This window comes from Manacus candei, unplaced genomic scaffold (assembly GCF_025592945.1).
Source record: "Manacus candei isolate 608988 ecotype Guabito, Panama unplaced genomic scaffold, ASM2559294v1 h1tg000037l, whole genome shotgun sequence".
NCBI classification, from domain to species: Eukaryota; Metazoa; Chordata; class Aves; order Passeriformes; family Pipridae; genus Manacus; species Manacus candei.
In genome coordinates, this window is record NW_026138085.1 from 12101250 (window position 1) to 12116507 (window position 15258).

At 51.4% G+C, this 15258-nt stretch overlaps 1 protein-coding gene across 1 annotated transcript; it reads left to right on the forward strand.

Annotated features, from left to right (window-relative positions):
* Positions 1–91: 91 nt before the first annotated feature.
* Positions 92–6200, forward strand: LOC127473635 (merozoite surface protein 9-like). The gene is made up of 6 exons (XM_051793496.1): positions 92–1102; positions 2922–3046; positions 5086–5176; positions 5265–5404; positions 5847–5903; positions 6078–6200. The coding sequence occupies exons 3-6, from the start codon at positions 5158–5160 to the stop codon at positions 6120–6122; spliced, it is 261 nt and encodes an 86-aa protein (XP_051649456.1). The 5' UTR covers positions 92–1102; positions 2922–3046; positions 5086–5157; the 3' UTR covers positions 6123–6200.
* The last annotated feature ends 9058 nt before the right edge of the window (positions 6201–15258 follow it).

A 15258-nucleotide genomic window follows, 5' to 3' on the forward strand; every position in this document is an offset into this window, starting at 1 on the left:
TCAGTTTAAAGCTATCAAGGTAGCAGTGGGCATGAATGAAATGAAAGAACGGTGGGTTTTTTCTCAGCTCTGACTGTTTTTTGGGGCAGGGCTGGGTGCAGCTGTGGGGTCAGGACAGCTGGGGCTTTTCTCATGGCAGGGTATTGCCTCCTGGGAAAGAGGGCTCCCACAGATGAACTCCCAGTTCCTGCATCAGTGCAAAATGGCAGCTTTGCTCCTGCCACAAAGCCAAAATTTACAGAAATGTCAGAAGAGAAGAAATAAAGGTAATGGGGTTTTTATGAAGCAGCAGCTGTTTTTCTTGCAGATAAAGTCTACTCACCTGCAGTGCGTTTGTGCAGAGTAGTTTAATAATTAAAGGAAATGAAGTGATTCTTCTTTTAAGATGCAGACAGTAATTCTTTCAGTCATGTACCCACCTGGATTTTGTTATAGCAGCCAATAATCAAGCATGCACCAGCTTCATTTGTGTGCCAGTGCAAAGGCTGCAATAGACAGCCAACAAAAACAGTTCCACAGTTGCTGAAACCTTCCTACCCAAAGGATTCATCAGAATTCAGCATCCAACTGTCTGGAGGTCTTACTGCTTGGCCTTGCCTTGCTCGTGAACCTAATGAGAGCTGACAGTAATTTGAGCACTTCTGGTAGTGTTTGGGGAGGTGAGAGGTGGCTGAGAATAGATAAGAGTCAGCTAAGATGCTGGCAGTGACTTGGAGGAGAAAAAAAAAAAGCCTCCCACAATTATTTTTTTTCCTTGGGAGAGATTCTGTCATTGCAGCTGCAAAAGCTGCTTCCTGGCAGCTGCTGTGGAAAGGTTGAAAATATAAAAAAGGCTTGGTCTTGCCGATGGGCTTCGGGATGTGCTCCCAGTCCTTGCCCAACCACCTTCCCAGCGACTCATTTTCCATTATTAAAACATGAATGTTCAGTAGCAGCAGAACCTGTGACAGGATGAGCAGTTGTCCTTGTTTGGAAGAAGCAGCACCTATGTTGCCACTGGTGGCTGTGACCAAGGGGACAACTGTCCCAGGTCACCCACAGCACAAACTACATGGCCTGACTCAGAGGCAGGAAGGGGAGAGCTCTGGCATTTCCTTCTCAGGTGTGTACACTGGATCCTAAATAAACAGTGGTCTGTGATCACGTGATTTAAGTAGAGATTGGTGTTCTGTAGCCAAAGGCTCCTTGGCACAGAAATAGAGGACATAAGTGGCCTGTACGGTGCTAATTCATGTTTTCTGGGAGTTTCCTTCTCCCTTGCAGCTCAGCACAGTGACAGCAGTTTGGAGGTGGCCACACACTGGTGTTTTGGGTGCTGGCTGGCAGGTTGCTTTCCCTCCTTCAAGGGCAGCTTTGTGCCTGCTGCAGGGTGAGAGCAGAGCCTGTGTGGTCTGTGGGCCTGTGGATGTCTGTGGCTGCCACTCTGCTGGGGGGTGACAGCCACTCCTGTGCTAGGACATGCTGGTGGCTCCAGCCTGGCTGGATGGTCGGGGGGGTCCCTGGGTGATGCTTTGTGTCCCCATGGCCAGGAAGTGATGGCAGGGCTGTCCCTTGGGCTCCTCTAACTGGAGGATGCTGGGGACATCAGAGTACTGAGAGCCCAGCTGGGCCTGGCAGGGAATGAGCAATGAGGTCACCAGTTAAAAATAAGCTTGAGTTTGGTATTAGTGGGGGAGGATCTCCCTGAGGGGGCAGGAGCTGCTCAGAGGTGTGGGTTGGATGCCAGTGCCTGTCCCAACACCAAGCATCCTCCCTGGATCTATTCCATGGTCCTGCACTGTGCTCCATGTGCACATCTCCACCGAGCCCCCACATTCCCTGGCTGCACTGACCTGGTGGCTGTGTCCTGCCAGGACAGGTGGGATTGCTGCCATTGTTTATCCCAAGACTGAGTGCTGCCGGCAGGAGTGCCCTGAATGATTTGTGTGTGAGCTGGAGCATCTCTGTAAGAGCACCACATCTATTGATTGTAAAATGGACAGCAACAGGGACTCTGCTACCGGCTTGCTGAGCTGCTCCAGGATTTATCCACCTTTGATGTTAAAACCCATCCCTCATTTCTGATCTAAAGCTGCTAAGGGGACTCTTGCTCTGAGGTTGGGGCTGGTACAGGCTGTGGAGGAGGCCTTGGGCAGACATAGCCAGGTTTTTGGAACAAGTGACTTCTGTACAGCTGCTTGCTCCCTGCATTGGTTACCCAGGGTTAGTCTCGTTGCTGGGAGGGGGCTCCACGCAGCAATTACTGTAAATGAAAGTCAAATGACTGCAGGAGCAACTTTGTTGTAGAGTTTAAGGTGTTAAATGGGGCAAATCTTATGGGAGAGGTAATACTTCTGATTAGGTGGAGAAAACAAATTAGCTGGGTACACACGGCCTTTCTGACATTATTGTTACTGTTATTATCCCGTACTGGCGCTGTTAGAAATGAGGGCATTGCATTAGAGGGAGAGCACATTATGCAAGTGTTTAGACCTGCTGGTAACTGCTCTCTGCTGACAGGTATTTACTTAATGATATGTTGGAGTGAAAGCCAGCAGCAAGGACATGCACTGGAGGGAGCTGGGAGTGCAGAGCTCTGTCTGGTCTGGCCTTGCCTTAATCTGCTTGAGTCACCTGACACCTCCCACCCAGAGAGAGCAAGGACCTGCTGGAGGTCCCTCTCACCGCGGTTTTAAGGACAACCCCAAAGTCCCTTTTCTGTACTTTCAGCAGGGCCCTGGCCATAGCACATCCCCAGACAGAGTCCCCAGTGTGCCCTCCCTGGTCCCAGGGCTGGTCCCCGGGGTTGTCTGCAGCCTCCAGAGCTGCCCTGACTTGCTTGCTGCAAGGTCTTTCAGCTCCTGCCTGTGCTGGAGGCAATGCTTCCCGTGGGTACCAATGGGACTGGTCATGCTTCCACTGTCATGTGCTGTCCGTGGCAGGTGGCAGAGCCAGTTTTTCTGCTCCAAAAGTGGGACTGGGGAGGAGACCACAACACTCAAATACCCAGATCCCTGGTAGCTGCCAGCCAGGCATCGAGGAGGCCACTTGTCTTTTTCAGCTCCAGGTAAGGCGCTTTCCTTTATCCCTCATGTCATCCTGGGAATTTACAGACTTGCATACATATTTTACAGGTGGGAGAAGCAGAGCAGGAGGGCAGGGTGAAGCAGAGGGTGCAGCGGGAGTATCCCTGGGACAGCTTGTGCTCCATGTGGTCTTGGGGATGGCAAGGGGCATCATGCCTGAGCCTTGTGGGACAGACTTCAGTTCCTTGGGTGAGATGGGAGTGGGGTCACTGTGCCCTGTGAGCCTGTCGTGCCTGGGGGGTAAGGCTATCCAGGCTGTTGCATCTGGAGAGGTATGAATATGCAAGTTTTCTCCATTAGCCAGAGGTCTGATCCAGCTGCACCTCACGCTTTGCTCAGCTAAGGAGGACAATTGCAGCTGGTCAGTGGGACCATCACTGGGTTTTGCTGGTTTGCCTGCCCAGGCTTTAGGGAACCAGCTCATCTGGGTCAGGTGAACCTGCCTGCTTGAAACCCATGGCAGCCAAGGCTCTGAAGGAACAGGCAAAACTGGATCTGCTGGGATGGGATGGGATGGGGAAAAGCTGAGCATTGGCAGCCATCATGACCCAGGCTGCAGAGGGGGCTGGGTGGCAGCCCCAGATGGGAGCTTGTCAGAGCCCTGGAGTGTGGGAGCCTACCCCATCTCCTGGAAATCAGCAGGGCTGGTCCCCCACGTGTGGAAGGGAATTAAGGGGTTGTAACCCCCCCCAGAGATCTGGTTGCTCATATTCTAGTGTAAAGCTTGATTTCCACCTCTCTGTACCATGTGCCTTCCCTATCTGCTCCCCTCTGGCAGTGAAGGCACAAGGCAGGGACATCCTCATGGATTTGGGGCTGGGCACACACCACAGGAGCTGTGGAGCAGCTTTGGTGAGGAGACCCTGGGATCAGGGCATCAGCTACACCTCCTGCACCTTCCCCTGCACCTTCCCAGGGGCTGCCTTTTCTTTTGTTAACGTTTGATTATTTTAATGATTTTAGATTAAAATGTAATTATTTTCAATTAGTAGTTGCACTTCTTAATTACGGAGATGAATTAGATCACTGTTCATTATTAATTAGATTTTAACTTTGCACTGATTACGTCTTTTATCAGCCATTTCCCACACTCCTTCTCTCCCTGTCTAACCTGTCTCTCCTCTGATTCCACCCCAAACCCCATTGCTTCCCGCTCCCCTGCAGCATCCTGGGGGTTTAAAAACCTGTCTAGAAAATACAAATCAATGTTATCAGCTCAGAGGCTGCAACTGGCTCTTTTAAAAGAGCCACTAATACCAACCGGATGATGTCATTTTGAGGCCAAAAACCATTTAAAAAAAAGCACTAATATTCTGCCTCCCTCCATCACTGGCTGGAAGAGAAGCTGTTTCCTAATTACCTGCTGGGGCAGGGTAGGACCCTGCTCTTCCCTGCAAGCAGAAGGGATGTGATCCCTTGCCCCTGCTGCCCTGTTGTGCTGTTTGTGTATGAGAGGGAGGGCTTGACCTGCCCGGGCTATTTCATGGGATTTGTTTGGGCCTGCTATTTTTAAAGCAAGCTATTTTCTTTCCTTTCTTCTCATCTGCCACCTTTCAGGCACCTAATCAATGCTTGGATTTTTCTTACCCTTGCTCTCAGCTTCTCTTCTGCTTGCTGCTGTCTCCATCTCCCTCCCTGAAATCCCCCTGTCTCCAGAGATCTCCTTTCTGCTGGGGCTTCCTAGGAGTCCCCACACCTGCTCTTTATTCCTTCATCTTCATATAATTTGAAATATTTCCTTAATTTGCAGCTGCTCATGGGAGGTTTAAGGCATCTCCCTGCATATTTGCCCTGAGATTTCTCTGCTTCCATCACTTGGCGCTTGCTGCTTCCCTGGGGGAAGTGGGGGCTGCCTGGGTGGGCACAAGATCTGGCTTTTGTGGAGGCCACAGATTGTTTGATCCCCTTCCCTGCTGTTTTTGGGGGTAGTAAGTGCACAGGACCTCTGCAAAAACTGAACAGTCCAGGGAGGTCTTTTCACCCCTGAAAAGCTCACCTTCTTCCTTTCTCCACTCTCCAGCTGCTCCTTTAGGTCCTCTCTGTGCCGTAGGTGTGATCATCTTGTGCCCCAGAGCTCTTTGGCTTCGGTGAAATGTCAACAATCCTGAAATGTGAGTGTTTGGTGCAGACTCAGGGGGACCTGCTGGGTTTGTGTGTGCTGGATGCTGGCAGTGAACCTTCCTCTGTGCCCTCTTATAGGGTTTGGACGGGAAGATAAGGAGAGAGAGGAGAAGGAAAAGGACAAGAAAGAGGAGAAGGAAGAAAAGGAGAAGGAAAAGACTGAGAGAGAAAAAGAGAAAGACAAGCAGAAGAAAAAGGAGAAGGAAGAAGAGGAAAAGGTAGGGGCATGATGGAGTTTTCTGCAGAACCATTTTCATCCTGGCTGTGAAGGGAAGCCATGTCTGACCCGTGGCAACCCCACGTCTGTGGTGGATGGAGCTATGCCATCCACAGCCTAGAAATCACACTGCGTGTGTGGCTTTTCCACTGAGGGACAGCTACCTCTTTTCTCCCAATATTCCCAGCTAGTTCTCCCTCCTTTTCCTTTCCAAATGAAATACTGCCATGGACAGTGATGCTGCCTGCACTGCACACACCACCCAATCCCTGCTCCTGGCTCCGGAGTTCCCTGCAGGGCCGTGGGCACACGTGGTTCCACAGCAGCACCAGTGGTGCAAAGCCTGGCTCTAGATACCCACAGGGCCAGGAGTCTCTCCGACTCAAGGCTCTAGCTCAAACAGCAAATGGGGTGCCAAGGTCCCTCTCTCTTCTCCCTGGCAGGGAGATGGGGAAGAGAACAGGAGCAGCAGCAGCAGCTCCGACAGTGACCTGGAGGAGGTAACCCCACCCCAGCTCCGTGCTGGGACCTGGCTGCCCCCCCGCACTCCGGCCCTGTGGGGTTTGCACCTGCACCCCCTGTGGGGATGCTGCCAAATACCTAGGGGTACCAGGGGCCGGGACAGCCAGCGCTCCCCTCACATGCTGTCCCTTTTCTTTGTGTCCCTGCCCCAGGACCGCGGCAGTGACAGGGATGATGAGCAGGAAGACGAGGATTAGCCTTTCCGTGCCGGAGTGGCAGCGCACGCCCTGGGCTCGCCGAGGAGGTGGAGAGGCAAATAACAGCACGTGCTGGAGGGCTCCTGGGCCACTCTTAGCCAAATAAAGATTTTGTGGGCTCCAAAGAGAAATGCTGTTTATTCATCCAGTCACACTGCCTCCCCTCTGGAGAAGGAAACAGCCAAGGAAAAGCAATAGGTGGGAAACTGGGATCCGGGAGAGTGGATGTTGTTCAAGACCATGTTGAGAAAAATCCAGGCACTCTGGCTGCCTGGCTCTGCATAGTCGCCCCAGATCAAGAAAACCCAATAACCTCCCTGTGCCCTCCACGCCGCTTGCTGCGGGATGGAGCAGCCTGAGCAGGGACAGACGGGCTGCATAAAAGGGGCTCCAGACGCCTGAGGCTGTGCTGGAGCTGTTATAACTGATTTCAAATTTATCAAAGACAGACGAAGAGCAGTTATAGGGGGGAAAAAAACCCGACAAACCCCTCTCTTTCTGCAGTGCTGACCTCAGCGCAGGGGCCGCGCGTAAGCGCAGCCCCGGCCCCGCGGCAGCCGCCGGGGATTGGTACCGGGCGAGGCGCCAGGGGAAAAAAAGAAGGGGAAAAAATTAGGAAAAATGAGCTGGCACCGCCATCTACCGGGGATGGAACGTCTGGCAGCGGGGCCACGGGTTTCGTAACCGCTCGGCTGTTTTATAAGGCTCCCGCAGCGCTCCGGGGGCTGGGAGCGCACCGGGGGCAGGAGTGCTCCGGGGGCAGGGAGAGCACCGGCCGGGGGCTGCTGGCAGGGTCCAACCGGCAGCGAAAGGGACCTCGGAGTGGGGGACAGGACCGGCATCTGGCCCACCACTGCTGCCGGCGGTATTAGGTCAAACCCAGAAGTCTCAGCATCAATAAAAACTTCAATGCAAGCTTGAGCACAAGCTGCGTCGCTGCCTTGCTTTGCTCTCCTTAAGAAGTCTATTTTTATGGGTATTTTCCTGAGTAATGCAGATTTCAGACAAACTCGAGATTAAAAGTCAACACCACAGAGGATTTTACTTGAAACCACAGAATGTGGCTCTGGATGTTGTTTTCATGGAACAAATGCAGCCGGCTCTTGTATAATCACAACAAACAGCAGGGAAGATGCTGAGTAATGTTGTCTTAATTATCCAGCACAAAGATTAAAGGGAAAATGAAGATGGGAAAAACAAACAGCCCCAAAAGCTAAACTGGGTTTCAATGGGTTGGTTTGGCTAGTGCAGGGAAAGATTGATTTTAACTTCCTTATTGCTTCATGAACCCTTGGGTACATTAATGTAAAATAATCCTATGAGGGGTTATTTTACATATTTTACTTTCCCCTTCGTGCAAGTACACAGGACTCTTGCACAAGACACAACTTACTTTCAAATAGCATATGGAGTTGCAGCATTTTACAGTCACCTCAGGCCACTCAACCATGGGATGGGAATATCTTGCAATAAATTCTCTGTGTTTTGACATGAAAAGGGGAACCCTTGCCTTTGCTGTTTAAGTTAAAGGTTAGAAACTTTTCAAGCATGCTGTGCCAGACTGAGGTCAAGCATGCCTGTAAGATGCTCAGTTGGAGCTGAGACTCTGCTTTCCAGCTGACAGATATCTCACCTAACAAGCTAAAAGTCCTAAAATTGCCCTCTCTGCCTTCTGTCCCAGCTCCCAAAGTGGGTGGAGCTTGCATATGGCTGTCTGCAGCTGACCCCATTGCCATGTCCTCACACTGCTCCAAATCTCAGGATCTTCATGTGCTCAGGGACAGAGTTGGGTACACCCTGCACTGCTGGGCGGTGGTGAGCGCCGAGCCAGGCAGAGCCTTCCTGTTTGCTGTTTGTGTTTTACAGTCCCTGCTTCAGGCCACTGTGCTACGTTCTGTGCAAATATAACACAGGCAGCTGGATCCCTGTGGCACAAGAGCAAAGAGCCAAACACTCCCAGGGATCAGCAGGGCCAACATTCAGGTGTCTCCTACGGCAGCCGAGGTTCTCTGTCCTGCCTTTGGCACCTTGCCTGGCACGTAGCCTGCTGCCCTCTGTGCCCATGTGCTGCCTTCATTTGGACTGAATTTGGCCAAGTTTCCCCAGAGAGCTGTGGTGGTGAAAACCATTCCAAGTTATCTGGTCTCCCTAAGTCCTCATTGCATCTCAGCCCTGGCTTGAAGCCAGGTGACAGGAATGGGCGTATAGCATTGACATTCGTGCCAGCCATGGGGATTAGGGCTCTGAAAACACTAAGTGCAGGAGAAAAAAGGCAGGTGGAGCATCAGGCTTTTGGGGATTCTGAGGACCTTCAGTCACAGCAGTGCAGTAGCTGTCCCGAGGGACACATTCCCCACCATGACCTCGGTGTGTTGAGATGGGTGTTTGCCCACAGACGTGACAGCCAGCAGCTTCCCAAGCACTGCTGGGCATGAGCTCTGACTCCATCAGGCTGTTTAACCACCTCATTTGCTTGAAGCATCTGCAAGGTTCAACTGGGGGCTCCTTGGAGCTGATGTGCCTTCAGCTGGGTGGGAGACGAGTGTGGACAGAGCCGTGCCCAACACCCATCACATCAGGCTCTGCAAGGGTGGAGTAGGAAAAGAAGACCAGCAAGAGGAACTGGCAGTCGTGGAGTTACTTAAGCAAGTCTTGTTTACACAAATTTATTCCTCTTTATCTAATAACTTTGGCTGATCCTTGGGGAGCAGGAGGGGTTGTGCTGCCCCTGTTGATAGCACCTGGGGGTACCTGCAGGGATCCTGCATGGCATGTGGCTGTCTGGAGCCTCTTAGCAGCAGAAATGCCAAGAGAGCTTAGGTGTGAGATGCCCCCAAATGAAGGTATTTTTCTATAAATGCCAGTGATTTCAGAGCAGAAGAGTTGGACTTTTATTTTGTGATGAAACTTTTCTGGGGGCTTTATTATATGAAGTGTCCTATTAGAGAAACAAGGATCTTTAAGGTAGACATCAAAAAGAAATCTTTGCTCTGTTCCCAAGTGACCTTCTTTATGGAAAATTTCAAGCTGCTTTTTCATTTCACTAAAAAATGGAAACAGTTAGAAATCCTGACTTTCCCAGAAAAGCTGATTCCTGCAGCCCTATTTATGATCTGCTAATCTCTACAGAGTGCTGGGCAGAGGTTTCCTATGAAACCACTCTTCTATTTTTGCACTGAGTAAGAAGAAAAGCAAAACCCAAATGGAACTGGAGTCGTGCAAGTGAGAAGTGTTTTGGAAGGTGAAATTCCTACTTCTGCTCCTGCTCCCTGCACAGCACTTGCACTTGCTCCTCTCTCTGCTGCATTCTTCTGCAACTTGTCCTTTCTTTCTGAAAATTTGTTAGTTAAAAGTTTTTGTCATGTAAATTAGCAGATAAAAGTTATAGCAGAGCTTTATTCACTAAACTGCTTGGGATTAATTTTCACAAAAATGAGTCTAAGGATGCACACCTTTCACAACATCCTTCTCTTTCCTGTAAACCCCTCCAGGACTCTGTGTTTGCTCTTTACTCTCTTTACTCCCTAAACCTCACTGCAATACGTTCCTAAAATACACAAAGAAATGGTGGCAGGCTTCCTGCAAAGGAAAACCTGCAATTTGCTCTGGTGGATCCACCAGGACAGGTTTCTGGGTGACAAGTCTGCCGAGTACTAACAACTTGACCTCTTTAAAAGCCGTGACGTCCGTGCGTTATGAAAGGACGAGCTGGCGGCGGGGCAGTGACTGACTTACCCAAACATGATTCACCTGCTGTTCAAAGTGCAGTGAGAGGTGGAGGCAAGTCAGCCTGTGAGACAAAAAGGCACAGACAAAATACTTGTCTGCTTCCCGAGCAGAGAGCTCTGCCCAGCCCACCACCTCTGTGGACAGCTCGGGAGCCCATAGGCAGCTCTTTATAACTATGGTAGAGACACAGCCCTGCTCACCCTGCCTGAAATCCAGCCCAGTGCCTGTGGGGCAGCCAAACTACAGGAAGACCCTGAGCAGCCCTCTGCATTGCTCCCCGAAACTTCAAGGGGCTTCATTCTCCCCATGGTCAGCCATAGGTCTTAGATGGAATTTGAGCTTTGCAAGAGCTCTTTTGTCCTCACCAAGAAGAACATTAAGTTATCACCACCACCACTGGTTGTGGTGGAGATGCTGGGGCTGAAGGAATAAAGACCTTCAGGAGGAAGGAGAGGATGAGGAAGCAACACAAGAAAGCTCATCTGGCAAAATGTCTGTACAGGAGCCAACACCAAGAGCAGAGAGAAGGGGAAAGATCTGCAGCCCCCCAGGCAGTGCAGCCTGGGAAAGCACTCATCCAGCAGCTCTTGGCCACTGGGGAAGGGACTATTCATAGAGGGGATGCTCAGCTGCAGGACTCCAGTGCTTGTCCATGTTTGCCCTGCACCCAGACAACCTGTCTGGCCCCAGCCAACTTCCTTCCAGTTGGTGCCCTGTAAAGGTGAGCGGGACTCCTCTGCCAGTAGCACCTCCTGTGACCTATTAAGTTGAGGGATGAGTAGGACAAGCTGGACCCTGGACTTGGCCTGAGCATGGCAGGACAGAGGCATTCCTGCAGAGCAGGCTCTGCCACCTGCAGAGCCCACCTGCTGCCACTTGCAGCCTCCTCTGGCAAAGTGCAAAGGCAGTGCTGGGTCCCTGCCAGGCCTGCTGGCATCTCTGTCAGGTGGGTGGGAGCTAAACAGGAAAAGTGAAAAAAGAAGAAATTAGGGAGGTGGCACGTACTCGCTTCTGGCTGGGGCAAGGAGCCAAGGCCATATGGGATGGGGAATGAGTGGGGCAGGGCAGCCTGGTGAGTCCCCAGCTCCAGTGATGGGCCACCATGGTGTCACCCCCTGCCACACATCCCAGGTCAGGCATATGGACACACAGCAGCTTGGGAAGTTGGCAACTTTTGTCTGACTCTGCAGTAACACCTGACACAAATCAGTTCTCCCCATCCAGGAGATGAAGTGGCCCACTAGGATGCAGCTCCCTGTGGACACAATCTCCTTGGAAGTGGTGGACCTTGCTGCAATGTAAAGGTGGAATTATGTCCTCAAGGAGTGGGTTCCTTATGACTTTTCCTCCTTTAATCACTTGGTTATGTTATCCATGTCCTTCTGCACCCTGGGATTAGGTGATGCAGAACAAGCCATGGTGACTTTGGGCTCCTCCGTGGGATCTCCTACAGCTGCCCTTGAAACATCAATGAAACAATTGCAAAGCAGCAAGGCAAGCTTATAGCACCCTGCACCACAGATCATGGTCTTGTCACCCATCCTAGGGCTGCCCCCTGGATAATGTGGACAGTTCTGATCTTGCTTTTACCTGTACTCTCTTCTTAGGGTTATGTGGTTTGTACATGACTGCCCATGCTGTGGAAAAAGACATCTCCATCCATTTTATGTGGGACATTCTTTCAAGACTGAGCAATAATGTTCTGCCAACCTCTTTGCCAAGATGTTTGGCTCAAGAGACCAAAATGAGTCAGATACTGCTCTGGGCTCTCCCACTGTGACTTTCCAGTTTCCAGGAGTTCGGATATAAGCCTGGTTACATGAACGGTGAGATAACATTACATTGCAGCTCTGTGTCCCACCAATCCATGTGAAAGTCAACTCATTTCTCTAGGAATGATGCTGCTCAGGCAAAGCCTGTATGAGTCAGAAGGAAAAAAATACTAAAGTTTTCCTAATTCCCTGACCCTGTTTACATCTGATCCTTCTCACTGAGAGAGTCAGGACCTCTCTGACCTCTCAAGCAGCAGTTTCAGGACTTGGGAATTTATATGACTGCTCCCTGCCCAGTGCCTGGTCAGCACATTGCAGGCCTCAAATCCCAAACCTCATGCAGCAGTGTGGCAATCTGCTTGCCTCTGCCAAGAGAAAACCAGGCATGGAGCAGGTCCCCTTAGAGACCTGAGAGAAAAGGTGATTGTTATAAAAGATGTGCTGTGACTGTGGACAAAGAGTCTCCCACACCACCTGCTTCCACTTCCTTTTGCTTCACTTCCCAGGACCGGCTTTGAACCACATGTGGCAAACCTGGTGCTTGAATAACATCCTGGATCTAGAAATACCATGGTGTAAAGAAAGCAAAAATTCCAGGAAGCTGATGTGTTTGTTGACAGGCTGGGAGGGGGATGATGCACATAACTCCCTGCATGTTATTGGCACGTACTGAGGTGTAAAAATAATTCCTTAGGCCAACTCTCAAGGCTTGCAGACAGCCAGGATCCAGGTGCAGCACTGCTGAAAGGGTCCTGTAAGCCATGAGTAAACCATGAGTGGGTTCGCACAGGTGCTGAGACTGGATTTGGCCCTGGCTCTTTTCCTGATGACCCAGCAGGCTGCCTGGCACTTAGAAATGCGACTGTCAACCCCACATGGCCCTTGCTTATAGCAACACTCCTCCTCCCTGGCTGGGATGCCAATGCTTTCCTCCTTCCCCAGCTTTGGAAATGGAGAAGCTTGTTTTACCTCTGTGCAACAGGACTTTCAGGTCTGATGGTGCAGGAGGAGGCTGGTGGGCAGAGTGAGGATAGCAGTGTGGAAAAGGAGTCATGACATTCAGGGTTCTTATTCCTGTTTACAAGTGTTTGTGGTGCCTTTGAAGAGACTCTAAGGAGCACACAGACCTCCTCTCTCAGAACAAAAAAAAAGCAGCACTGGGAAGGTGCTGTCACCTCAGAGCCACTCCTTAATCCCTAGTGTGTCAAAAACAAGTGTCAATGCTTGCAGTAAATATTTATGCACTAAAAATGAGCAAACACAGCTGGAGTGAAATCCCTGACCCCCATGCTGGGCTGTCAACAATCGGGACCACATTAATGAGGCTGTACTGGAGCCGAAGCACAAGTGGATGTGTGGCTGGGAGCCAGAGGAGTTGGTTTCCCCTGCAGCAACACCTGGAACTCCTCACCCTGCACTGACCTGAGCTGTTTCCCACCTTTAAAAAAAAAAATCCTATTGTGCTTTGCAAATACTTCCTAAAGACAGCGTGGTCTGTCCTCTGTTATGCAACACGTGAAGTTCTCATCTGGCCAGCAGAATGTTTAGCATTAAGCATTTAGAGCTTTTTTGTCTGTGGCAGCTATGTACTGAGTCAGCACGAACACGGCAGCGAGAAGAGAAGGCATTCGGAGTTCAGAACCAGCTCAGCTCTGGGTGGAATGAAGAAAACAAATTGTTCTTGCCCTGATGCTAATGAAGCCTGGTTTCCAGTGGACTCGCATGTCGTGGTTGATTGATTTTAAACTGTATTATGCAAAGGCAGCAGCACGTCCTCGCCGCTTACGAGGCGCTGGAGAGCCCACACACGTGAGAATGGTTGTGGAGTGAATCAGGAGGTGAGGAAAAGAATGAGGCAGGTCCCAGGCGAACAGCCCGGTGTCTCCCAGAGGAACTGGCTGGGGTTATGAAAGATGCTATGCTCCTCACCTGATTCCAGCTGCCCCTGGCAAAGGGCTGCTGCACCCAGGCTGAGCCACACAGACAGGTTATGGGAGCACTCTTCAAGCACATCACTGCAATGCTGGTCACCGTAGCTAAAGTCACCCTTATTTCATGGCTCAGGAGCCATGAACGTGCCCTTCTTGAGGTGTAACCTGGAGGTAAGAATGGTGAGGACTCCCTGGTGGCAATCTTTTGTTTCATTCAATAGCCAAGGTTTGGTGGAAAAACAAGCCATGGAGAAAACTAAACCATGAGAGGAGAGTGTCTGGTGTAAATGAGCCTTGCCTACCTGAGAAATGCCCATGGTAGAACTGCTGGGGGAAGTGAAGGGGAAGGTCCGTATTGGAGGGGAACCAAAGACTGATTCCGTGGATGGGGAATATGGAAAATGTCCCCCCCCAGGGCAGAGTCCCAGACAAACCCCCAACGGTCCTAGTGTGATCACTGTCCCTAATGCCATACTCAGGTTTTTGGGGCTGTGCTGCCAAACATCACCTGACATTTCTTCAGTCTGGAGGGATCACTTGAAAAGATAACGGAGAAAGCAGCAAAGCCTTCCAAGCGCACATAAAATGCTTCGTTGTTGAGTTTTTAAAGCCACCCATGAGCTGTTTAATGCAATTGCAGTAGATTTTGAAACAAAACCTGCTCCACAGCCCAAACCTCTGCCAGCCACTCCCTCAGTGGGGCATGGGTTTCACTAGTACTCATGTTCTGCTGGTGATTCCCCTCCCTGAGCATCCCTTCCATGCATGGGTTTGGCTTGTTTGTGGGGACACACAAATGAGCCCTTGGGGAATTTGCATCATCCTTATATAAAGTCTGATCTACTAAGCTCCACAGTTGCCAGATTTCAGTTGTTTTTCTCAGCACCTGCTATGCAAAAGCTGCTGACCTTTTTGATGTATGGTTGTGTGGTGAGATACATCTCCCTTGGGACACTGAGCCCATCCTGGGGGTCCGTGAGTGGGACTGGGATTGTCCCCATACAGGGTCTGAATTCATTCAATTCTGGATAAGTAGAACAGCTGAGGGAGACACCTCAGATGTTGGAGGGACATCTTTCTCTCCCCAAACATCCTGAGATGATGGGTTTCCATGGAGGGGTCTGCAAAGAGACACCTGATGCACTGCAGCCTCACCAGCCCCCCCCTTCTCTGGAGCACCACAACAGCCAGCACCCTAATCCCACTCTGGAGAGTCTCAGCCAGCTGAGGGACCCCAGGTACCCTGTGCCCAGCTGCTCTGGAGCATCCCACCTTCCTGTCCCCATCGCAGAGCACCCTGTATCCCCCAGGACTCGTGCCCCAGCCTTGCTCCACAGCACCCCATTTACCCAGGCAGCCCGCACCATGGGTGGCTCCAAAGTGCCCTGGCCACACTCTAGGACACCCCAAAACACCTCGCAGCACCCTGCACCTTGCTCCTGCTCCAGATTGCCCCAGACCCCCCGGGACCCCGTGCCCAGTTGGTGCAGAGCTCTCCACCGCCCCCCACAAGGCTTCATTCAGCTCCAGCTCCCGGCTTGTACCCCGCACCGCGGCTGCTCCGGAGCCCCCCAACGCCGCCGTAACCCGGCCCGGGGGTGGGCACGGGCACACGAGCGCACGGCCCCGCCCGGGGCCGCCCCTCGCCCCCGGTACCGCGGGCTCCGTTACGAAACGCGGCCGGGGCGGGGCGGCGGCGGCCAA

Bases quoted from the DNA above. Each gene is read 5' to 3' on its own strand.
- LOC127473635 (XM_051793496.1), top strand. The intron at 5,405-5,846 runs GTAGGGGCATGA...TCTCCCTGGCAG, and splicing joins AGAAGGAAGAAGAGGAAAAG to GGAGATGGGGAAGAGAACAG. The intron at 5,904-6,077 runs GTAACCCCACCC...TCCCTGCCCCAG, and splicing joins CCGACAGTGACCTGGAGGAG to GACCGCGGCAGTGACAGGGA.